At 33.0% G+C, this 25,416-nt stretch overlaps 3 protein-coding genes across 3 annotated transcripts; all 3 read left to right on the forward strand.

Moving 5' to 3' along the window:
• The first annotated feature begins 1,247 nt into the window (after nucleotides 1-1,247).
• Nucleotides 1,248-5,529, forward strand: LOC117925807 (NADH dehydrogenase [ubiquinone] 1 beta subcomplex subunit 3-B). The gene is made up of 2 exons (XM_034844892.1): nucleotides 1,248-1,549; nucleotides 5,215-5,529. The coding sequence occupies exon 1, from the start codon at nucleotides 1,336-1,338 to the stop codon at nucleotides 1,546-1,548; it is 213 nt and encodes a 70-aa protein (XP_034700783.1). The 5' UTR covers nucleotides 1,248-1,335; the 3' UTR covers nucleotide 1,549; nucleotides 5,215-5,529.
• A 5,305-nt stretch (nucleotides 5,530-10,834) lies between these two features.
• Nucleotides 10,835-21,672, forward strand: LOC117926799 (methionine S-methyltransferase). Its single transcript, XM_034846090.1, has 12 exons — nucleotides 10,835-11,149; nucleotides 12,623-12,816; nucleotides 13,069-13,275; nucleotides 13,761-13,856; nucleotides 14,362-14,550; nucleotides 14,623-14,811; nucleotides 14,903-15,139; nucleotides 16,025-16,159; nucleotides 17,733-18,053; nucleotides 18,239-18,418; nucleotides 18,872-19,840; nucleotides 20,854-21,672. Exons 1-12 carry the CDS (start codon nucleotides 10,912-10,914, stop codon nucleotides 21,175-21,177), a joined length of 3,279 nt encoding a protein of 1,092 aa, XP_034701981.1. The 5' UTR covers nucleotides 10,835-10,911; the 3' UTR covers nucleotides 21,178-21,672.
• Nucleotides 21,673-24,512: 2,840 nt separating this feature from the next.
• Nucleotides 24,513-25,404, forward strand: LOC117926818 (22.0 kDa class IV heat shock protein-like). Its single transcript, XM_034846107.1, has one exon. The coding sequence runs from the start codon at nucleotides 24,602-24,604 to the stop codon at nucleotides 25,169-25,171; it is 570 nt and encodes a 189-aa protein (XP_034701998.1). The 5' UTR covers nucleotides 24,513-24,601; the 3' UTR covers nucleotides 25,172-25,404.
• The last annotated feature ends 12 nt before the right edge of the window (nucleotides 25,405-25,416 follow it).

Consider the following 25,416-nt stretch of genomic DNA (forward strand, 5'->3'; position numbering starts at 1 on the left):
TATGAAAAAAAAAATCTATTCTTCAAAACAATTATCAAACGTACCCTTAGATTTTTTTCTTATCTTATCATTTCCCTTTGTTTTTTCTCCATATATTTTCCTTAACTTTCAATGCTAAGGATATTATTAACATATTTATTAATATATTTTTCTTAATTTTCTAAATAATTTATTGTGAAATTTTGCAATCAAAAGTTAGGAAAGAAATTTATGTGTAACTTTTAAACTATAAATAGATAATACAAGATAAAATATTATTTTGATAATTAATTTTAAGTATATTTTATATAGACGTATTACAACCGTATAGATATTGTTCATTCTGAATTCAAAATAGCTCTCACACTTTTAAAATACATCTATTTAATTAAGAAAAATTTATGCTTATATAGTGTCAATAATTTACTCCTCTATTCTATCTGAAAAGTCATATGTAAACACAATATCATTTGTATTAAGGTTGAAAATTAACTTCAATACCATTTATATTGACTCAATCCAAATCGCGTAAATTGTCTCATATAAACGGAAATGAACTTTGATGGCTTTAAAATACATTTATTTGATTAAGATGAGTTTATATTTATATAATTAAAAAAACTTTCTCATTGATCTATGTCGGATATCCTAATTTATTTTTAAAATTTTTTTATAAACATATCTATTTTAAAAAATAGTTTCATTATTTATGTTATTTACAACATAAAATATATTTTTTCCTCTTAGATAACTTGTTTTAATTTATTATTATTTTTTTTTTATGGAAAATAACTTTTTAAGAGCTTACTTCGAAAATAGATTATTAAAAATAAATTCAAGGTATTTTAAGGCACCCTTAGAACCTTCTAGAAAAAATTAAAAATATGGAAAATATTTTGAAAATTTTTAATACTAAACCCGTAGATCAGCTAATTCTGCTGCCCATTGCTTAGCCAAGGGTGCAGGTTCTTTTACTAGTCTACACATTTGGGGTTATACATCCCCGCAATGTATTATTTCTTGTCTTCATTATGATGTTTAATGAAATTTTCGTATGTTTACTTCAAAAAAAAAAGAAAAAAGAAAATAAATTAATAAAAAAATAATTTTTATATTTGAGTTTTTAAAAAATGGTCAATTTCATTTGCATTTTTTAAACTTTTGGTGAAATTAATCATTTTTTAAATTAACCAAAAAAACTGAATAAGGCAACTCGAAAACCCTGTGTCACTCAACGAGTGAACTCGCCCGCTTTGACATATGATATAGGAAGGGCTCATTTTCTGGCTGCCCAAACAGGATTTTCAACTGCAAATCAGATCAGAAAATCAGTAGAGAGAGAAAGAGATAGAGAAGATGGGGAAGCCGCTGGGACCAACGGGAGAGTTCTTCAGGAGGAGGGACGAGTGGAGGAAGCACCCCATGCTCAACAAGCAGCTCCGCCACGCCACTCCCGGCCTCGGTATCGCCATCGTCGCCTTCAGCATCTACCTCGTAGGCGAAGCCGCCTACAACAAGCTATACGCTCCTTCCCATTCTAACTCCCACACCTCTCCTCAATCTCACTGAGGTCCGCTGTCTACTCTCCGATTAGGGCTCCTTTTTCATCTCTTTATGATTTCCGATTTGATTTGTGTCTTTTATTGTTTTTGATCTTCTAATCCTCTCTGATAGGGCCTTTAGGGTTTACGGTTTCATTCATTTCTTAATATGTGATCAAATTGTAATCTGCTTCTAGGGTTTTTTTTCCCTTGAATTGAAATGGGGCTGATTACCATGATAGGCAATAAAGGTTGTGTTTTTATCTTTGGGATATGTTTGGTTGCCGGAAAGTTTGAGATAAAGAAGATGGGGCGGAAAAATATAAGGAAAGAAAACGGCAAGGAATAAAATTCTCTTGTTTGGTTGTCATGAAAGGAGGAATTCTGCACTTTTGCGAAATTTTATCTACCTTTTCTTTGGGAAAATGAGTTCCTTACTAATCCTTTTTTTCGTTTTGTAAACATAAGAAAATCGTTTTCCTAGCATGCATATATATTTTACTTAGCATTTTTCAGGAACCAAACATAGCCTTGGTCAATTGATTACCTAGAGCAGAATGCGGATATAAGATTCTTGTTGGATGTTCTCTCTGAATTCCTATCTGAATGGTATGATTATGCAGTTTCCACTGGATGTATTGAAACTATGGGTTACAGTTGTCTAGCATGATCAAATTTGAAGCTTTATATCATATATGAATTGTTTGTTTTGGATTATGGTTTAGCATAAGCTACACAGAAGTCTGTCAAGCACGCTGAGACTGATTGTAATTAATCATTAAGTCATATGTTCTGGTTAACCTCTCATTCCCAGGAGAAAACAGGCTTGTTACATTCTTTTTGTGCTATACATTGCCTCAATGCAAACCTGCCATCTTCCAATGTGAAATGGGTACTTTTTTCCTCTTAAGAACAATCAAACATATACCAGAGGGGTGGCAATCAAACTAGTAAAAATTCCACAGGTACTCCGATGATAGAAACATGTGTTTAAAGAAGTAAATGTTAAAGCCTTGGGTGTGAAATGGGAAGAATGGGGACAAAGTCAAATGAATTCCATTATGTCCAAATATTTGGGATGTGATGATGCTAGTTGAGAAGGTTGGTGCATGCTGCAATTGATGAGTGGGAGATGAATTTTAATTAGAAAATTCAATTGTATCTTGTGTTTCTATTTCGAATGATAATGAAGCTTAAAGCCTTTAGAATAAAATGCAGTAATGAGGGAGACCTCTTGTTATCATTTTTCTTTCCCATTTCCTCATTCTAATTAGAGTAGGCCAAGACGGAATAAGTAAATCATAGCAGGAAAAATAAAAATGTTGTGAACATCTTCCTTTTATCATAAAACTACCATTTGCCTCAAACTTACCAACTTTTATAACCATTTTGAAGCAATTTTGAGCATTTTTTCATGTTATTTATTTATTTATTTTGTCCTTTTATGTGGGTGTGGACATTGTTGTCATACACATGGAAACATAATTCAATAGGTTTATGTTGGAGATTGTACCAGAAACCCAAGTTCCTGCATCTGGACAGGCTTGAAAACCTTCATTTCTTCATGTAGTTGCATATCAAAGAAAAGAAAAAGGTTCTATGTTTTTCTTTATTTTGTTTTCTATAGTTCATGTGTTATATTGTGAAAAGGTAAACAATAGTCTTGTTCAATCCCTTCACCTTTTTAGCATGGATAGATGCATTCTTCTCTTTTCTAGAGAACATCTCTGATGTTGACTAGAACTACTGTAGCATAAAATTGAACAGAATTAAAAAAATTAAGATCTTTTGACCAAATCCAGTAATCACATAATAGTATTAGAGCCTCTTACATGTTTTTCCCATCTTTTGGCTCACATACTTTTAGTACATTTCATTTGTTTTGTCAAATTAGTGTTTTATGCAGTGTATGACATGGCCTTCCTTCCTACACATGATGCAGATATTAGGAGACAAAGCTTTGTGTACTTTTTATCTTGTGATGTGTTGTTAGTGTGCTTTTTTATTGATTGTCTTAACTTTAGGAGGCACATATATGGACTGAATTAGCTTAGTCGTTAAGTTTGTGATCGTTAAAAACAAAGCATGAAAGATTAATTGGTCAATGTTAGATTGTTGATTCTGCACGCATCCTTTAGATTTTTGAATTTTTGGGTGTCCTTAATGGAGACTAGCCTCCTCCTCCCTATTGTAGGTCTTGTTTCTCCTTTCTGCAGGCTGGTTGGGTTTTGTTTGTATATTGCCTGTATACATAGGGTATGCTCCCTTTTTTTTGGCGTTTATTAATTCAATATGCCTTTGTCTATCAAAAAAAAGAAAAAAGAAAAAGTAAGCATCCTTTAGATTGAATTTCTTAAGGAATGTGCAAATGATGAATTGCATTCTCAAATTGAGGAGTCAATGGAGAATATGACTGCTTGTAGAGATAAGATGTAGAATGGAGGAACAAGAGGAGGTAATTGAAGATGGTTAGATTGCAAATTTAATGTAAAAACCAGTGAGGATATGCAGTGGGTTAAAATAGATCAATCCCTTATTGTATACGACCTGTGTACTCTTGTGCGCTAGTTGTGCTTTTTCATGCCCACTCTTATTTATCGGGGAAAAAAAAAAATAGTCAATCCCTTATTAAGAGAAACTCTTGAACATTAACCTTGCTGCATAACATATACCTTGATACATCATGTGACATGTTGACATAATTTTTCATATTAATGTTTGCGTCAATATGCCAACTTTTGAAAATTAAGACCTGTTGACCAAATCTAGCAAGCAGTGTTGTTAGAGCCCCTCACTTGTTTCTCCCTTTATCAAGGATTTCTCTTCTTCCCTTTTATCTCTCATTCACTTATCATAAATTTCGTTTCTTCAGTGATACTAAACTTAAGTAGTCAATGGTTTTACCATCCTTTCCACACATGACCCCAATATTGGGGTTCATGCACTGTTCTACTCTGGAGCATCTTGTTTGTTTACCCGTTTATGGGTGGTTAACCCAGTTAATACCTCAACCTTATGAGGCATGTTTCAGTGCCAAATTAGCCCAGTGGTTTGGAAATTGGTAGTTGCTCATCCCTCTACACTTCGTGATTGTTTAAAGCCCTTAAATCCCCTTTTAGTTCCCATACAGAGGGTGAGAATTTTTTTACTTTTCTTTCTCACCTAACCTATTAAAAAAAGGTTCTGCACATAATGGAGTTCTTTACCTCCTGGATTACTTCTATTAATCTGAATGAAATGAATTCAACCCGAAGGCCACAAAAAACTGCAAGGAAGATTAAAAGATGCAAGTGCATGATATCATGCCATCAGTGGTTTCATATCATTAGTCGTTGAAGGACTGATATTCTTTTAATTTTTTGGTTTCTTAATTTGATTTGGGGTCTTTAATAGGGCTCCATTTCCCTGTGAAGCATGGTTTACCAGAGTCGGTTGTTTGGTCCTCTGTCAAGGCAAGCAATATAGAGCATGGAGGGGGCAGTTGTGATATTTTGTGGAAATTTTTTTCATCTGAAAGCCATACTGACCTTTTATAACGTGCTCTATTGGGTTTGACTTGATTGGGAACCTGACAAATTAAGCTGGTGCAAACAAACAAAACATAATTTCTCTTCTCTTTTAGTTTTCTTCTCTGCTCCATACAAAATTTATATTATCTTTGGAATTGATTGTTTCTTCTATGATGATGACATAGGCGAATGCTCGGTGGAAGGAGCAAAATTTGGACCTTGAAGTCGACTCCCTCTCTGTCTGGGTGGGGTATTCAATAAAAGCTTTCTTGACATGGACTTGAGGCCTGGTAATTTTATTCTGTGTAATCTCTAGGAGCCTGAAGTTATGAATTGTCAATTTGGTGTGTTGTCAGTGCTACATTTGGTGTTTTAAGCTTGCTAGTGCTATAGCTGCACTTGATGCTTTAAGCTCTCAACTAAAAATTTAATTGCTTTAAGAATTGAGCAAACCATATGGTTGCAACTCTATTAATAAAGCAAAAATTATTAAAGCCAAAGAGATGGGCTAATAATAGACTTGACCTCCTAGCATCTAACAGTGTATATTGGTGAGGAGGATCTTATAGAATAGACCTAAGCATGCATTACCTCTATTTTCATAGAACTACACTTGCATGTCTCCTTTTAACTTGCAAATTCTTTATATCTCTTCCTCTTCTTACTCAACCATACTTATCATTTGTTTCATACGTGATTCATGTGATGTCAAGAACCCTAGTTAATCATTTATTGTCACTTGCATCGCATGGAGTGCCAGTGCCACCCAAGTATCATTATTTTTGGTTCAAAAAGTTTGAGGAAAAGAAAAATATAAAGGAAAATGTAAAAAATTCTCCTCTATTTATTAGTTCAAGAAATACCTGAGGTAAAGAAAATAAATATTATCAATCATTTTTTTAGTTTATAAAAAGATTCTTTTAAAAAGTATTTATAATGAAAACAGTTATTTATTTGAATTAAGAACTTAATCAAATCACTTCGGAATGAATTCTTAGGGCCAAGAGGTGGCTCAAAGAAATCAGAGTGTTTAAACTCTAGCCGAGTATCAGTTATCCATTTTCTAGGGAAAAGGGTTTATCCATGGGGAATAGGGATAAGGCTATCTGGAAGAAGCCCACCATACAACCCTCCATTGGGTTTTGAGCCCTTAGGCCTAAGCCTTCAACACCCTTAGAAAAATCAGCCAATCCCCTCCCAAGTCAACCAGTCTCATCAAAATATGTGACACCCATTGGAATCTGATAGCATATTCCCCAATTCAATAAAGTTTATTAATGGAAAGTATGCCTTTTTCTTGAACAACATCCTTGAAAAGGAAGTGGGTGGTCGGTGGAATATATAAAATAAGAGTATATCCCACATTTTTTGTTATGGACTATCTGTGGGTTGATGCTACTAACGCAAATCATTACAATTTTAATGATGCTACTAAGTCTGTGGGTTGTTATGAGATTACACAACAAATGAGAACTAGATATAAAATAATAAAATCATTTATAAAATACAAAAGATGTTTTTCCTCATGTGATCATTTATAAATCAATTCTTTTTTGTTATAGATTTTGCTCCCATTTCTTTTGTCAAGTCTCTCATTTTTATTTTTATTTTTAATTTGGTTTTCTTTTCCATATTTTCGTCATTTATTCTTGTTGATGTGACTCCATTTTGCAAGACCACTTTGATTTTTATTGAAAAATAATTAAGATTTTATGTACTTTTTAAGTTAAAGTAATTCCAAAATCGGGAGCTCATGAAATTTTAATTATTTTTAAATAATAACTTTTTTATTTGTTAAAAGTGTACATCAAAACACTTTTTTTTTTTTACTTAATTTTTTTGATACAATATTGAAAATTTTCTCATTAGATGTCGTGCCTCATACGATAGCAAATTTTCCACATCATGAAAAGACCCAAAAGAAAAAGTTGGTATTTGATGGTGTCATATTGCTACAAAATCAAAGTCAACAATACTATAGGAAAATTGCACATCAATTGGGTGTTGTGCATGCGCTTTGTACTTGTTGAATAACCTTTGTTTACTTTGAAATGAATAGGATTTTTATACTATTTTGCCACTTTATCTTTTGGTTCCATTACCCTCACCCCTTCAACCAAGGAACTCACTCTACATCCCTCCCTATAAAGTCAAATGTCATGAGGTGTCTTCCAAGTTGAAACATGAGGAGCAATCATACTTATTGCTTTCTATGATAGAATATATAAAAAATAATAAACAAAAAATCTAGACTTTATCTACATACAATATTTAATATCCATCATTTTTTTTATATTTTTAAATATGGGATTAAGATTTTCTTTTTGATAGGATATTGAAAAGATGCCTCATAAGATGCCCACTATTCCATCCTATGAAAAGACCCAAAAGGAAAAGGTTGACATTTGAGGGTGTAAAATGGCACATCAATTTGAGTCTTGGACCCTTGGTGCATGTGCTTTGTACTTGTTTTGTTAACTTTGTTTACTTTGAAGTTGAAGAGGATTTTAAAACTAGTTCTGCTTTTTCTTTAGGGTCCATTACCTTCCATGGAAACAGGGGACCTCACCCTTTCAACCATGGAAGGGACTCCACATCCTTCCCTAAAGTGAAATATGTCATGAGATGTCTTCCAAGTTGAATAGCATGAGTAGCAATCATAACCCAAGTCTATAGTTTTTGTTTTTATTTATTTTATTTTTTTAAAATAATTATGATAAATCATTCTCTTTATCTTTTTTTTTTCCTTTCCCTCATAAAGGGTTTGTATTATCACAATCATTACCTTAATTTTTTAAATTTCCTTTTAATGGGCTTTTACTAATATTGATAGTTTGGTGTAAAAATATATGGTGAATTACAAGAGTTTAATATATAAAAGTTTAAACAAGTGAACAAATGGATGAACTTCAACATCTAAAAAGATATAAATAGGTATATCTCAAATTTAAAAACAATTGTATTTTTTCCATTTTTTTTCAAGATTTTTAGGTTATATTTGATTCTTGGAAAATTCGAGGAAAAGAAAATAAAGAAAGAAAATGTAGAAGGAAAAAAAGTGAAAATAATTAAAAAAAAATCTAAAGTTAATAAATTTTGTTTTACATTATTTTAAACTCATTTTATTAATTTTTCATCTTCTATGCAAATGTTAAATAATTTAAATTTATATAAATTTTTTATTAATTTTAATTATATTTTTCTTTCTTTTATATTTTCTTTAGTGAAATAAAATATAAGAAAATGGTTTTCAATTTCTACTTTCAACTAACATATAATATACACTTCAACTGATGGACAACCCCTTTGGCACCTTCATCTCAATTCCCCCCAAAAAAAGGAAAAAAAAAAAAACAAACAAAAGGACAAAACAAAACTTACTTGTCTTGTTTGATAACTGTTCTAAAAATTAATTTTTAAGATCAATTTTTTAAATTTATTCTTTGATATATTGTAGAATAAAAATCTGTTTGGAAACTTGAAATAGTTTTAAACCATTTTTAATATTTTTAAATATGTTTTAAAAATAATTTTTATATTTAGTGCTTTGTTTTTAATTATTCTATATGTTAATATAATTATTTTTTAAAACAGCCCTTAAAAACAAGTGAAAATAATAGAAAACAACTAAAATATATTATTTGAAAACAATTTTTTTTGTTTTTTGTTTTTAAGAATAAAAATAGAAAACAGTTTCTATTTGTCAAACATGTTTTATTATTCTAAAGAGTAGAAAACTATTAAACATGCCATTTGTCATGAAGTTTCTTGTTTATCTTATGGCTCTTCTTGATAAATAAAGCAATTTCAAAGTAGATAAATACAATAAAAGAAATAGATTTTTTTAATTAAAATTTTAAACATATCAAAATTATCCTGCCTTTAAAAAAAATGTTAAAATATATTTTCCAACAATAAATTGATGACATAACAAAATTATTTTTAAATATTATTTCAAATATTGTAGGAATATGATACCTTTTTTTAGTACCATAGAAAAAGATAATAATAATAATAATAAAAAGAAATATCACTATCATTTCCTTGTATTTCTATTTTATTACTTTCTACCTTCTAGATCCTCTTAGTTGGTTTTTTTTTAAGACTACTTTTAAAACTATTTCTGTTATTATTATTATTTTTTTTTAAAAAGTCCTAGGAAGAAACCAAAGGGGGAAGGGTGAAAATGGAACTTGTAAAATGCTCCATGTCCTCCATATGGCAAACAAGATCCCAACAAGAATTCAAGAAGCCCCAAACCTAAGAAATTTAGTGTGATGATAATGTGAGTTGGTCCCCACATTCTCCCCTTTTTCTTTTCTTTTTTTATTTTCTTGAATCTTCTATAGTGAGCCCACCATCCAAATCCAACTTTTCATCATGCCCCTCTTACTTAAAAATAATAATAATAATAATTTTAAAAAAATTATTTAAAAGATGTTACCATCCATTGTTAACTTAAGTTTGATTCTCATAAAATACTAAAAAAAAGAAAAAAAATTGTTAAGAAAAATGTATTTTTTCATATTTAATTTACTAAAATAAAATATAATTAAAGTTATTAAAAAATTTATAGATTTTTAAATTATTTAATCTTTATACAGAGATAAAAAAAAATTAAATAATATATACGAATAGTTTATTAATTTTAAAACTTTTTTTTATTATTTTTTCTTTTTTGTTACTTTAAAACTATTATATGATTATGATGATAGAAGTTATCATCCTTTCATTGTAATTAAGGGTGCGTTTCAAATTATTTTTATTTGAAATGTTTTCAGTGAAAGTGATTTTAAAATAATTATTAATCAAATATTTTTTTAGAAAATATTATAAATGATTTTTCAGCAAGTGATTTTTTATATTTTTAAAAGTGTTTCTAAAATTTTATCAAACACTTAATTTTTTTCTTTAAAAACACTTTATCCATTAAAATCATTTTTTAAAATCATTATCAAACGGACTCTAAAACTTATTTGGGTTTGACTTTAAGACTTTTTTGAGTGAAACTTATTTTTCTTAAAAAAACACTTTTTAGATTAATTTTTTTTTCTAAAATTAAGAGTGCCTTTCATAATAATTTTAAATTAAAAAATTTGACAAAAAGTACTTCTAATCTTGAAAATATTTTAATACATTTTTTTTTTATGAAAAATAAAATCTTCGTCCATTAAGGAAAATATTTTAAGCTTAAGGAAAAGGCAAAAGTATGTTTTTATACTCATATAAAAAAAATCATAAATTAAGAATCCAAATTTATAATATATAAATTTAAAACATTCATTTTAAAATAATTATTATTTCATGTTTGAGTATTACTTTTGATCATCTTTAGTATTAACTTTTAGTTATAATGGTATGAAACTTGAATTAATTTTAAAATGTTATTATTTTTAATAAAATAACCAAAAAAATCTTTTTAAAAAAGCCACTTTCGCTATATTTAATAAATAAGAATAAGAATAGAAATAAAATAAATCATAATATTGACAAAAGAAAGGAACCAAAATAGCTCTGAAAATAAGATTTTACTAACATAATAATAATTTTTTTTATTTCTATTCTCGTCCTAAAATTAATTCAACTAGTGACCGGATAAGAATTAAATTGATTTCTCATTCCTATTCCTTATTTTACGTTCTAAAATTGTTTTTGCCGAAATGTTCGGGATATTAATAGAACACCGGCCAAAAACAAAATTCAACAAGAAAACGCCACGTGGCTAAAAATTTTACCCCCACAGGGCTGTAAAGCGCCGCGGCCCGCTCGACCAAATATTATAAATTTATAAGAGAATTCGGGAGTGCTCTGCCGCTCTTCTACCCTGCAAATATCTGTAGCCTCTTTCTCTTCAATTTTCTCCGGAAAATCTGATTTCAGCGATGGAGAATTCTGCTTGGTCTGTTGACGGGTTCTTGGATCAGTGCAGGCAGTCCGGAGACTCCGCCTACACTGCATTCCGATCACTCCTCGAGAAGCTCGAGGATCCGACCACCCGAGCTCCGGCGAGGGTATTCTTGTCCGATCTCCAGAAGCGGTTCGCTTCCGGAGAGGCCTCCGAGCAATGCCTCAGTACGTTCCATTTCCGGATCCAAGACATCTTTTTGGACCAGTACGAAGGTCGTTTTCTCAATTCCTTCTCACTTTTATTTGGTTCTCGAGAAAGCTGAGATATTTTTTTTTTCCTGTGTTAGTCAAACAGCGGAGATAGTAAGATTGCGATTTGACTTTTCTTTTCCTCCCGTTTCTCGGTGACCAAACAGGGGAACTTGGTTTGGATTGTTTATTTTTGTTTATCGATTGAAATTGTTACCTAAAGAGTGTAATATCTTGGCAAAACTGGAAGATGAGGAAATTGAAAAGCTCTAGTTTTGGGGAAGAAACTTTTTTATTCTGCGTCGGTGAATATTTTTAGCGCGTAATGTCCATGTTGCTCAGTTTCCATTTTAGGAGTCCTGGGGAAAGTACCGAGTTTTCTTGTTACTTTGGTTCCAAGATATTTCATTGGTTAGGTGGGGTTTCATTTATTTAAGTATTTTATTTTCTTAAGTTAAGTTTATTTCCTCGCTGGGTCCTGATTTTTTTCCCTTTTTGCCCTTGTTATCATGTTTTTTCTCACCTGGCGTGTTTTCTCTGCCGTTCCTGTTTTTGTTCTCTTTTGAAAATAACAATACCATGTTTTAAGGGTGTGTCCAAATGGGGCCTTAGTCAAAGTCAAGAATCTACAGTGTCTGAGATTTTGAGAATTTAGCTTACTTCTAGTTTTGATTCAGTGCTACAATTCTAAGCCATTTACAAATTTAGTATGATAATCATGATTAATGGCATCTTATTCCTATTATTTGTTGTTGGCAACTCAAATGTTGCTCCTCCATTTTTTTTTTCTCCTGTATCCATTTTTATGGTGCTTCACCTTTTGAACACCGTCAGCTTATGAACCAATGAGTTGGTCGCAGTACCCTTGACTTGCACTGCTTTGTATATTAATGAATGCATTGTTAAGAAAATAGTGGAGATGGCATCAAGGGAGGATAAGATTCTGGAAGTTCATTTAAGGTGTGGGATTAAGGCTCTTATTTGTTGAGTTTTTCAGAAGCATCATGGATCACTGGAAATGTTCTAACCATCTCAACCATCCACTGCCTTGCTAGCCCCTTATTCTATCTGTTAATGCAACTTATTCTTGGATTTTGAAATGCATACTTTACAATTTTTTATTTTTCTTAGTTTTTTCGCTCGTTCATCTCAATATGCACTGACGGAGCTAGAAATGAGGACAGGGGGCAATGTGATATCAAGATCTAAATTTGGCTTAATGTTAAGCCTTTTTTTCTTCTTTTTTTTCTTGGAAATTTAGTTTTTCAGGGGGGGGCATCTGCCCCCTCTGGGCACATCACATGCTGGCTCTGCCAGTGTCAATATGTAGATCTTGCTACATTTATCATATAAGCATGGTTTCTTTGCTTAACACTCTGCACCATAAATATTAACTATTTTATTTCTGTTTTATCTGATGATTAAGGATTACTGATGTGGTTGTTTGTTGTCCGATTTGAATTAACTGTTTTGACACTTCTCTTTTACATGCTGCAGGCTACTGCGGGAGGAAGAAATTGACAATGATGGTGATCCCTAGCATTTTTATCCCAGAAGACTGGTCCTTTACTTTTTATGAAGGTCTGAACAGACATCCTGACTCTATCTTCAAGGACAAGACTGTTGCGGAGCTTGGTTGTGGAAATGGATGGATATCTATTGCCATTGCTGAGAAATGGTCACCTTTAAAGGTTTTTCTTCTTTAGCCCATTATGGTAGGATGAGACTGCTCTCACCAGTGCTTGTTGATGATTCATCTTTCTATCTAGAACTAAAAACATTTGTGGTCCTGTGTGTCAATTAATTGCATGTCATCTCTTTTTGGAAATTGGTGAATACTTAGATGGTTAAAGTTTGCTCTGGTCCTTCTAGTTGGTTAAGGACCATGACTGATGCTATTATACATCTATGAAATGTCTAAGCAGTCCCCTAACTTTTTTCAGGTGTATGGCCTTGATATTAATCCAAGAGCAGTAAAGATTTCGTGGATAAACTTGTATCTAAATGCTTTGGATGATAATGGTCAACCTATCTATGATGGTGAAAATAAAACTCTACTGGACAGGGTGGAGTTTCATGAATCTGATCTGTTAGCTTACTGTAGAGATCGTGGTATAGAACTTGAAAGGATTGTTGGATGCATACCACAGGTATTGTCACAAATTATTACATTTGTTATGATAATTTCATTGACAAAAGTTTTACCTTTGCTTCTTTTTTAAATATCATGATAAGTTCTATAAACTATTCTATAACATTATTTGATTGCAAAGCTAGTGTTAAATCACAAACTTGCCCTGAAGGCCTAAATTGAGGGAATGGATCAAAACACTACATCAAGATAATGCTCTTCCTCATGTGTGTGGCTTGCGCTTAGGAAATGGCCCAACTATATATACCAGGCTTATACCTCCTATCACATGTAGTGTCAGGCCACCAGCGGAAAGCCAGACAAAAGTAGGTATCAAATTAACAACAGATTATAAAATAAATAGTCTTAGAGAGGGTTGAACCCAATACCCTTAGGAAGCCAAATTCTGATAAAATATTGAACTACCACTCATCATCAGCTCTTATGTTTTTGGTATCAGCTTTTTGACTTATTTGTTGTTTCCCCTGTTTGTTCTCTTTGCAGATTCTCAACCCAAATCCTGATGCAATGTCTAAGATGATTACAGAAAATGCCAGCGAGGAATTTCTATATTCACTGAGTAATTATTGTGCACTTCAGGTTGGAAGAGATTTTTTTTTTGATAGGATGGAAGAGATTTTAACTATTTTGAAATTAATTGATGTATGTTAGAGAATTGTTCTCATGCTAGAATTTTAGTCCCACAATTCTAAATATCTAATATGTTTTTACTTGATGTTGTCATGTATTTGTAAGGTTCCTTAGATAATGAACATGTGCACTACAAAATGTAAAACCTTCAGTGAACTCCAGCTTCAATATACCTTAGGTCCCAGGTGTTTGTCAATTGAAAAACAGCAATACTCTGGTCTAGATTCTGATGGAATTTGAATGATCTACCCATTTTATAGCAGTGGATTTGTATGCTAGCTTATTTGTGTTTTTTCTAGCTCCTGATGACAATATACCTATGTTTCTTTAAGTTAAGATTTTCCAAAGGGAAAAATTGTTATCCATTACAATGGGTTTGTTGCCTTTTCTTCTTCTTTTTCCTCTCTCTCTCTCTCTCTCTCTCTCTTTCTTTTCACAATCTTTTTCTCTATAGGGTTTTGTCGAGGATCAGTTTGGATTGGGTCTAATTGCTAGAGCAGTTGAGGAAGGAATAGCTGTCATCAAACCAATGGGCATCATGATCTTCAATATGGGAGGTCGACCAGGACAAGGTGTTTGTAAACGCTTGTTTGAGCGCCGTGGTTTCCGTGTTACTAGGCTTTGGCAGACCAAAGTTATTCAGGCAAGTAAACCTTTCTTTTAGTGAAGATTATATCTCCACCAAAAATGCTTTCCTCATGAAATTTTATTACAGGCTGCTGATACAGATATTTCTGCTTTAGTCGAAATCGAGAAGAATAGTCCTCACCGCTTTGAGTTCTTCATGGGACTTGCTGGAGATCAGCCCATTTGTGCTCGAACAGCATGGGCCTATGGGAAGGCTGGTGGCCGCATTTCTCATGCTTTATCAGTTTACAGCTGTCAACTTCGTCAACCAAATCAGGTTTGAAATTCATTTTCATATTTACCTGTGGACATATTTTGCAACTGATGGGGCAGGAAAGTATAGTGATAATAATGGAATACACTAACAGGTGAAAACAATTTTTGAGTTTCTCAAAAATGGCTTCCATGAGATCAGCAGTTCCTTAGATTTATTCTTTGAAGATGATTCTGTTGCTGATGAAAAGATTCCATTCCTAGCTTATCTTGCCAGTGTTTTGAAAGGGAATTCATTCTTCCCATATGAGCCCCCAGCTGGTAGCAAACGGTTCCGTAATCTCATTGCAGGCTTTATGAGAACATATCACCATGTTCCAGTCAATGCTGATGTAAGAAGCCTTCATCATTTGTTGTCTTTAGCCATGCTGCTGTATATGTTTGTTTTTTGCTCTCTTCAATAGCTACTATTCAACAAGCATAATTGATTGAACCATTTCTACTTGGTGTAGTGGACCTCTATAAAACAATAATACATAGGTCCATTTGCTCTAGCTTTGTCCAATATATTCTCCCTTAATTGTGCTATATGATATTTGGTTCAGTGTTCCATCTTATGTGAGTAAAACTTGTAATTGAAGGTTGAATATAATATCCATTTGTTCTATGTCTTAACAGGTTATATGTGTGTGGTTAGTGTGGGCATGGTCTGAGAAATTCAGCCTATATCCTATCAAAAAGAAATTCAGTTTATAGTGCATAGTCTAAGATATTATTTAGTGATATTTTGATGTGTACGTTGATACTCTTTGCTCATGTAAAATGGTATCACTTTTCTATTGCATTATTGCTGTGGAATCTTATGAATGTGCTTGATGTGTATTGGCTCGTGAATGCTAGAGAAGCTATGCTAAGAAACAAACTCACATAGTTTTCCATCAGTTGGGCAGAGCCAGCAAGTGCTTATTTAACTGCTTGTTTATTCTAGGTGTTCAGAATTTCAATTCTGAACAATTAGATGGCTTAAGAATTTTGTAAAGTATATTGGAGTTCAGATATGTATCAATTCCACATTTATCACTTAGACAAAACATATTTTGAAGTGCAGAAGAGCAGGAATCGGCTGCCCTAGTTTGTAGAATAGTCCACTTTAAATGTACAATTTCATTGTTTAGGGAGTTCTAAAAATCTTCATTATCTGTTAGTATTGAATTTTTTTTTCATACTGTGTTGAGCAAGTTTCATTTCTGACTTGTTTTTCTCAATTCTTGCGCAAGAATGTTGTCATATTTCCTTCAAGGGCTGTGGCAATTGAGAATGCTCTTCGATTATTCTCACCCCGTCTTGCAATTGTTGATGAAAATCTGACACGACATCTTCCAAGACAGTGGTTAACATCCTTGAAAATTGAGGTATGCCCTAATTTGTTATACTCTTATACTTTGTATTTTTATATGTCCAAGCTTCACCATGATTTTAATTTTTTTACTAAATTGATTGCACATTCACATATATGTAAGCTTCCTATGGAGTACATCTTCTCTAGAGGTGGAAAGTTTTTGTTAATGGTAAGATTCCTTAAATTTCTGTAGTAAACTGGTGCGTCATTTCTATGAATAGAAATTAATTAGGCAACAAGATGTCTCAGTTTTAGAAGAGAGAGAAGAGGAATGGATGTTGTGTAGTTTTCAAATATCCCTCCAGATGGTCTAATCTTCACGTGTGATTCCAGGATCTCTAATGGTCAGCTGCATGCCTTTGATGTCCCCGATATAAGGGGACAGCTTAATGGTCCTTGGTTAATTATATATGACAGGAAGCATTTATTTAAAAAATATCAACATATGGTCATCATGGTCATCTTCTACTTCTCAAAATCATGTCCAAGGCAATAAAATCTTGAATAAACATGCAATTTTGTTTAGTGTGGATCAGTTAAAAGCCGTCTCATATTGTCTTGATAAACAGTGAATTTTCATTCATTTTTATTGCATTTCTAGTTTGTATTTTTTGTCTTTCCCTCATTACCAAAAAACATTAGTTAAGGACATGAACTAATTAGTAACCATTAATCATGTAAGTTTGTACTTTTCTCATCTTTTAACAATTCCATCCATGTGTTGTCCTGATATGTTTTTTAGTATGTGTTCTAGTAATTGGAATGTGTTCATTTAACATTATTTATAGGATGATTATTTTGGTAATGGCTCTAACTTTCTTCAAGATACTTTCTTTAAGATGCCTTTTCTCATTCCCTAATTAATTAATGGAGGAAGAAATCTGTGCCCTTAAATGCTAAAGAAAACTAGTGGAACATGCAATGTCTATGGGGAATCAAAACTGTTAGCTTAATATATTATTTGGCTCATTCCTCAACAACTTAAAATTTTGAGGTGGCAAGTAGCTTAACATGGTGCTAGAGCCAAGTTTCTAAAGATCTTGAGTTGAGCCTTCTTAGTCTGTTAATTTGGCCAGTTGTTGTTGTAACCCATTGTGTGTGGAGGATATTAGTTTGATATGCATTGTTGGAACATTCCCTAACAGCCTAAGCTTTTGGCGCATACTGTAGTTTAATATGGTATAGAGTCAAGTTCCTAGGTGCTTTGAGTTGGATTTTCTCTATCTATTTTTTGATAGGTTAAGATCAATTGAATTAACAGTGCCTAACAAAAAGGAGCGTAAAAGTATACAGAGTGTATGCAAGGTGCCAAAGGCCAAAATCAGCCAAGGGAGACACAAACTCTCTCAATCTATTTAGTACCCCATTTATTTGTTTATGATTGGTTGTCTGCCTCTCCGCCTGTTGATTGGATCTGTAACAAGCTAGAGTGTTAGTTTGAGATACAATATCAGTCCATTCCCTATTAACTCAAACTTCTGAAGCAAATGGTAGTTTAATAGAAATCACCTCAATGCTTGGTTATAAGTTGCTGACTGTCTATGCTACCTATGCAAACAATGATTACAAATATTTGTTTATTGTAGAGTGCGGAAACAGATAATCCTTCAGAGGATGTACTCACAGTGATTGAAGCCCCACGCCAGTCAGATTTAATGATAGAGCTCATCAAAAAGTTGAAGCCACAGGTGGTGGTTACTGGGATTGCTCATTTTGAGGCTGTCACTAGCTCAGCTTTTGAGCACCTTTTAAATATTACTGGAAAAATTGGATCTCGCCTTTTCTTAGACATATCTGATCACTTTGAGTTATCCAGCCTTCCAAGTTCCAACGGAGTCTTAAAATATCTGTCAGGAACTCCTCTGCCCTCCCATGCAGCAGTTATATGTGGCCTAGTAAAAAATCAGGTATTTATTCATTTTGGTATTATAAACATACCGAGTCAGAATGTTAGAAGTACTGACCATTTTTCTTTTCATTTAATCAAACAAGGAGTCACAAATTGATCCCAAGATTGTCTTACAAGTTGATACCTTAGTTTGTTGTATTTATTTCCTTTTCCTTATTATTGATAGCTAAATACTCTTTGCAGGTTTATTCAGATCTAGAAGTAGCTTTTGTCATTTCAGAAGAGGAGGCCATCTTTAAGGCACTGTCCAAAACCGTGGAATTACTGGAAGGGAATACTGCACTCATTAGTCAGTATTATTATGGTTGCCTTTTCCGCGAGCTTCTGGCTTTTCAGCTTGCTGATCGACATCCACCTGCAGAGGTTTGTTCTTTCTTTTATTTTTGAAGTTATTTGCATTTAATATGCATTTGAATATCTGATTGTTTTAGAAACTTCACATATTTGATAAATCAACCCTTCCATTTGACAATGTGGCTTGTGGTCAATATCATGACCAAGAAAGAAAGCCAGTTCTCTGTCAACGATATTATATTAGAGAAGGCAACAAAAGTATCTCTTTCTCAAGTCATTTTTAGCATCCTATATCTATTTTCCGTTTCTGGTCAAGCATGATATTTTATTTTCCTGGGAAAGAATCAGGTCAACATTTGATCACGATCATCCCATGTTTGGGTCATGATTTGCAGCATGAAACCTGAAAAGACTAATATTGCTACATGCCATTACCCTCGCAAGCACTGCAAGCACCTCGCTTTTTTATTATTCAAGAGGACAAATTTTATATCTGAATTGACTTTTACTAATGATCTTCAGAGGGTATGTGAAAATGAAAAACCTGCTGAGATGATTGGCTTTGCTAGTTCTGCCCTTTCTGTCCTTGATAATGCTGAGTTGTCAATTACCGAGACAGAAAACTCATCAGTGATCCACATGGACGTAGATAAAAGCTTCTTGCCATTTCCATCTTCAGTCAAGGCTTCTATCTTCGAGAGTTTTTCAAGACAGAACATGGCTGAGTCAGAAACTGATATCACCACCAGCATCAGTCAATTTATTAAGAGCAACTACGGGTTCCCAACAAGTAGTGGAACAGAATTTATATATGCGGACTGCTCACTAGCCCTTTTCAATAAGCTGGTTCTTTGCTGCATCCAAGAAGGTGGTACCTTGTGCTTCCCAGCTGGCTCAAATGGGAACCATGTATCTTCTGCTAAATTTTTGAAAGCAAACATTGTGAATATCCCTACCAACTCTGAATTTGGGTTTAAGCTGTCTGAGAAGACACTTGCTGGGGTATTTGAGAGTGTGAATAACCCATGGTTGTACATTTCTGGTCCAACAATCAACCCTACTGGCTTGGTATACAGCAATGGAGAGATGGAAAATATATTATCTATTTGTGCTAAATTTGGGGCAAAAGTTGTGCTAGACACTTCATTTTCCGGACTGGAATATGACTTTGAGGGTTGTGGTGGCTGGGATTTGGAAGGCATTTTGGTGAGACTGTATTCCTCTTCTAAACCGTCTTTTTGTGTATCACTGCTTGGAGGACTCTCTTTGAAGATGCTTACCGGAGGGCTTACATGCGGATTTTTGGTTTTAAACCAGCCTCTTCTGATTGATGCATTTTATAGCTTTCCAGGATTAAGCAAACCTCATAGTACTGTTAAATATACTGTAAAGAAGTTGCTAGGTCTACGAGAGCAGAAAGCAGGAGGCCTACTGGATGCTGTTGCAGAACATAAAAGAATTTTATGCAGCAGAGCTAAGCATTTGAAGCAGGTATGAATTTATATGATCATATCTATAGAAGGATTTCCATCTATCATCTTCTTCCTATGATTTAACCCATAGAAACCATGAAACCAATGGAAGGCCAGCCAACCACCACCCAACCTACTACTCATTTATAGCCAAGATCATCAACAAAGTCAAAGAAAGAGATTGAATTACTCTTTGCCACCCATAGAAGAAAGACCATGCTTGACAGAGTCTGCATCAATTTGAGAATCAATTACTTTGTACTCTCTAATTTTCTCTTATTCCTTTCTTTTAATGCTTTAAGCTTCTTGGCAAGTACATAATGAGAATCTTGAAACAAATGACTTTCCCACTGACTAGAAACCACCCTCCTCCATCCACATGTTCTTAAATCTACTATTAGTTTTTCACCTACATAGACATCAAATATCCAGCAACTGGAAAAATGATTCTATCTCAACCTCAGGAGCATGTGTTACTTGATATCCAAAGAAAAAAAAGCTTTTCCCAGCATGACATTACACGAGAGTGACCAATGTAGGATTGAAGAGTTCCCCTAAATTTTTGGCCATGTGAATAGCCCTTGTTTTGGCTGCAAATCTGCAGGAGAGAAATCCTTCATGGAACTTGAAAACTCCTTCATTGCTAAGAAACCTAACACTGGCTTTCTTCTCTTGGAAACCACACGATTAGAAGTCCTCTCTCTAATGCACCACCTCTCACATACTACTTGCAGCACTCAATTCTTCCTTGAGAAGCTCTTCCACAAACTCTCCTTCTTATCCAACACCTTCGAATTCCACAGTAGACAACCCTCTGGCGTTGAGATACTTGTTTGACTGGATATAATCATTGAGATATTTGTTGCTCGTCATTCTTGTTAGTTATTCTTGTTAGTTCAACTTCATTGCACCCTATACTGTGAGCTTACCTGTAACTCTCCTAAAGTAGCTTGCTTGCAGGCTAGAGTCATGAGTAATTTCTCCTGGTTTTTTTCTTATTTAATTTCTTTTTGTGGGATATTTTTGCTACAGACACTTGAGAGCTGTGGTTGGGAGGTGCTTGAATCCCATGCTGGTGTTTCAATGGTGGCAAAGCCATCTGCCTACCTCAACAAGGTCATCAAGCTCAAGCATCCATCAAAAGACGGAGGCAGCGCTGAAACCACCACTGCCTATGAAATCAAGATCAATGACTCAAACATCAGGGAAGCCATTCTGAGGGCCACTGGCTTAGGTATCAACAGTGCTTCATGGACTGGAATCCCTGGCTATTGTCGCTTCACCTTTGCTTTGGAAGACAGCGAATTTGGTCAGGCATTAGATTGCATCATCAAATTCAAAGACTTAATTCAGTAACTGAATTGCTCTACAACATCTGATTCATTGTTTTCGCGACTTAGGTGTCGTGAAATGAACCAATCTTATTACCAGTTCTACAAGCTCAAAAGTTCAGTATCATGTGAGATTTTTCTAATCCATACCACTGGTATGTTAATGCCGTCTTATCTCATACTTTGACTGTCTTGAAGACTTTACAGCCCAATGTCCTCTCAATTGCCTCCTATTTCACATTCTCAAATCATACTATGCTGAAATATTTCTCACCTTTCTATCTTGATAGTCTCAAAACCATATCTTAATGAAACTATATATTGTCTTCATTGATATTTCACTTTTTATTTTCTTCCTTTTTCTTGTTATGGATACCAGAACTGCCTAATATGAAAATATTTTAATATTTGAAGCTTACATCTTTGTTGTTGTTAGTAGTGTTCTTGTTTGAGCTAGCCATTAGGAAGGACCATTACTTGAAAGATTGAATTCTTTGTGGATCAAATTGATTGGTTAATATATTGTCAGAATTTTAATCTGTGGGAGGTAATGAGTTTGGATCTCTTTATAGGTTCCTCTCTCCCTATAGAAATGCCATGCATGGCGTCAGAGACTTAAGAGCGTGTTTGGGAGTGATTGGGCTAAAATGGTTTTTAATTTATAGTGCTTTTGTCAGGAGTGCTTTTATTACATGTATTGTTAAGGGTATTTGACGGTGGTGAAAATGTTTTTTATTAAAGTGTTTTTATTTATGTTTTCATTTTCGAATCGGTCATTGAATCGGATTGGTTATTGAATCGAAAAAGTTACCGATTTATGGTTCATTGGTGGAACCGATGTCATAAATATATAATTTATAAATTATTAAAATTTAAAATAATTATAAAAAAAATAATAATTTATATATTATTTAAAAATTAAAATTTTATTTAAAAATAAAAAAATTAGTTTTAAATTAGAAATCTTAATTAAAATCATAATTTAATTTAAAATTTAAAATTTTAATATTTATTTTATTATTAAATCATATTTATTTCTTGATCTTCATTTGAATGACTATACGAAGAAGCTTGGAACAAGTAAAAAAAAAAACAAAATACTTGAATCAAGAAGTGGTGCAATAATAAATCTGAATTTCATTATTATACGAAGTTCACAAAGATGGTACTTGTGTCTTTTTTTAATCTTTCTTTTTGGGCAAAATGAATTTTGTCTTCTTATCATTATCTTTGGGCACACAACACAAGGATTATTATTATTATAGGATTGTTATTATTATAAGGTTACCCACCTCTTCCCCCCGCCGCCCCCCCTCCCTCTCCCTCTCCCTCTCCCTCTCCCTCTCTCTCGGCGAATCACAGAGGTATCTATCTTTTACTTGTTTTAGGTCCTTTCATTCATTGAGGGTCTGCGGTGCCGGGAGAGGGTTTAAAAAAAAAAAAAAAAAACGGATCGGACCGTTGGTTCCACCGATTTGATTCTGGTTTGACCTATTTCTAGTTCAATTGATAGCATCGGACCGAAATCGTGACCGATCGATGATCGAATTGGTTGGACTGGCCACGGCCGATCCAATCCAATTTTTAAAATCATGGTTTTTACGATATCATTTATTAATATATAAATAAAGAAATAAATATTTTTTTGGGATATTTTTTTCCATAATATGCTAAAAAATAAAAAAGTAAGTGATTTTTAGGAGAAGCATCTCCAAGTGATTCCTCTAGTGATTTTGAAAAGTTTGTCAAATATCTAAATCTTGTTTGAAAATTGTTTTTGAAGATGGTTTTTTGTTTTAAAGAATAAAAAATTATTTTCTAACTCAAAAAATGATTTTGATAAACTTTTAAAATAAAATAGTTTTTTAAGAATTTGTAATGAAAATAGTTTGTTTTTCATAACAAATTTTAGATATTTTTAATTATTTTTCTTAAAGTACTCTTGGGGTAATAATTAATTTGAAAATACAAAAAATACTTAAATTTTTGCATTAGAAATATCATGAAAAACTATTATATATATATATTTGAGCTTTCAAATAAAATTTTGTTTTTGAGAATTATTTAAAATTTTTTTTTTTTGAGATCTATTTTAAAAAATGTTTCCAAATGGGTCCTAATTTCCATTAGGAAACACTTTCAAATATTTGGAAGTGGTTTTAACCTTCTCAAAATCTCTTACAAATAGATTTTTAGTATAAATTAGTTGAAATAAGTAGAATTAAGATTATGAAGACAAGAGCTTGAAGGTATTTCTATCCTTTCATAAATATATATATAACAATTAGTGGGTATGAGAGAGATTAGATGAGTGTATTTAACATCACTTTGTTGGTTGTTATTTTGAGTTTGGTAAAAATCTAATCTAACCAATTTTCCCACAATTAAACAAAGTACATACAAAAAGTATGATCTTATGTTCTCTATAATAAAAAACATTAAAAACATGTTTGATAATAAAAAATTATTTTCTATTTTCAGTTCTTAAGAATGGAAAATAAAGCATTTTCAAAAAATATACTTTAATTGTTTTTCATTATTTTTATTTGATTTTTGAGGGTTCTTTTAAGAAATAATTATACAAACATATAGAATAATTAAAAATAAAACACTAGATATAAAAATTATTTTTTAAAAAAAATATTAAAATCAGGTTAAAAATATTTTAAATTTTCAAATAGATTTTTGTTCTATAAAAATAAATTTTTTTTTAAATTGTTTTAAAAAAATAATTATAAAAAAACCCTAAATATTTGAGAGATTGCAAAAAGTAATAAAGTTTTTAAGTTATGTTTGGTGTAAAAAGTTTAATTTATTATGAAAAATATGACAGAAAATTAAATATAATAAAAATTAATTAAAAATTATGTATTTTCATACTATTTGATATTTGTATCAAAGAGAAAAAATAAGTTAAAGAAGTAGAAAGAAATATAAAATATAATTTATTAATTTAAAATCTTTTTTTTTTTTTAGTATTTATTCTTTCTTTCTTTTATTTTTTTTCTTTATTTCCTTTTTTTTTTTGTACTCTCCCAAAATTTTTGAAAACCAAATATAATATTTTAATACACGAGTGTTAGAAGTTTCTACTCTCAATTTATTTTTTTAAGAAAAAGAAAAATTCTATTTTTAAAACCATAAATAGTAAACGTATGATTATTTATTATTAATTTATTTCCTAACTTTGCCAAAGGAAATATCTAGAAACCACCACACACCTCTAGACCCATGCAACCTCTATAATCCACGTAGAAAAGGGAACTATCCAGAGAAAGAAGGCAGAAGAACACTCCAGAAAACACCATCCAATCCTATAAAAACCCTTCCATCTTCTTCATCAGAAAACAATCCAATACGACCCTCAAAGTCTCCTCTACAACTACCCAAGATCAGTTTCCTAATTCCATTCATCCATCTCTTTAGATTTCCTCTCCATTCCTGACCCCATGGCTAAGCCCAGCATCATCCCAATCTCCTTGTTTTTAGCGGCCATGGCTGCAGTGCTGATCCCCATCCCAGCAGAGGGCCTCATGCCCTACACCAGAAACCTCTGGGACATGGTCCTCCCCTTCGACGACCCCTTCAGAATTCTCGAACACTCCCCCATCACCGTCCCCAAAGGGCTCGAAACTATCGCCCTTGCCCGCTCTGATTGGAAGGAGACCACCTCCGCCCACATCATCACTCTGGACGTGCCGGGCATGAAGAAGGAAGACATCAAGATCGAGATCGAAGAGAACCGAGTGCTGAGAATCAGTGGCGAGCGGACCGCGGAGGGGGAGGCGGAAGGAGAGAAATGGCACCGCTCCGAGCGCGCTACGGGCAAGTTCTGGAGGCAGTTCAGGTTGCCTGCAAATGCTGATTTGGATAGGATTAAGGCACATCTTGAGAATGGGGTGTTGAGGATCACAATCCCCAAGCTGGCAGAAGACAGGAAGAAGCAGGCTAAGGTTGTTAACATTGCGGAAGAAACCAACAGTGGCGAGGATGTTATGGCTACCAAGAGTGAGATGTGAAGACGCTGTTTCCTTGGATGATGAAGATGATGATTTTGATGGTGTGTTGTGTTTTATGGTTTTGGTGATATTATAAGTAACGTAATAAAAAGGATGTAATTTAAGTTAATATTACGGTTGTAAACTCATGGAAAGGTTGAAATGGGTTCAGATTGGTTTGGACCAACCCACCAACCCATCCAAGTTGCTATGCGTTATTCTAGGTTGAATTTATTAACAAAGAGATGAATGCAGGCACCATGGGT

The sequence above is a fragment of the Vitis riparia genome, chromosome 12, assembly GCF_004353265.1.
Source record: "Vitis riparia cultivar Riparia Gloire de Montpellier isolate 1030 chromosome 12, EGFV_Vit.rip_1.0, whole genome shotgun sequence".
NCBI lineage: Eukaryota > Viridiplantae > Streptophyta > Magnoliopsida > Vitales > Vitaceae > Vitis > Vitis riparia.

Excerpts from the sequence above, each read along its gene's own strand:
- LOC117925807 (XM_034844892.1), top strand. The coding sequence starts at position 1,336 with ATGGGGAAGCCGCTGGGACCAACGGGAGAGTTCTTCAGGAGGAGGGAC.
- LOC117926799 (XM_034846090.1), top strand. The coding sequence starts at position 10,912 with ATGGAGAATTCTGCTTGGTCTGTTGACGGGTTCTTGGATCAGTGCAGG. Across the intron at positions 12,817-13,068 it reads AGAAATGGTCACCTTTAAAG|GTGTATGGCCTTGATATTAA; the intron begins GTTTTTCTTCTT and ends AACTTTTTTCAG. Across the intron at positions 18,054-18,238 it reads GTGGCCTAGTAAAAAATCAG|GTTTATTCAGATCTAGAAGT; the intron begins GTATTTATTCAT and ends TACTCTTTGCAG.
- LOC117926818 (XM_034846107.1), top strand. The coding sequence starts at position 24,602 with ATGGCTAAGCCCAGCATCATCCCAATCTCCTTGTTTTTAGCGGCCATG.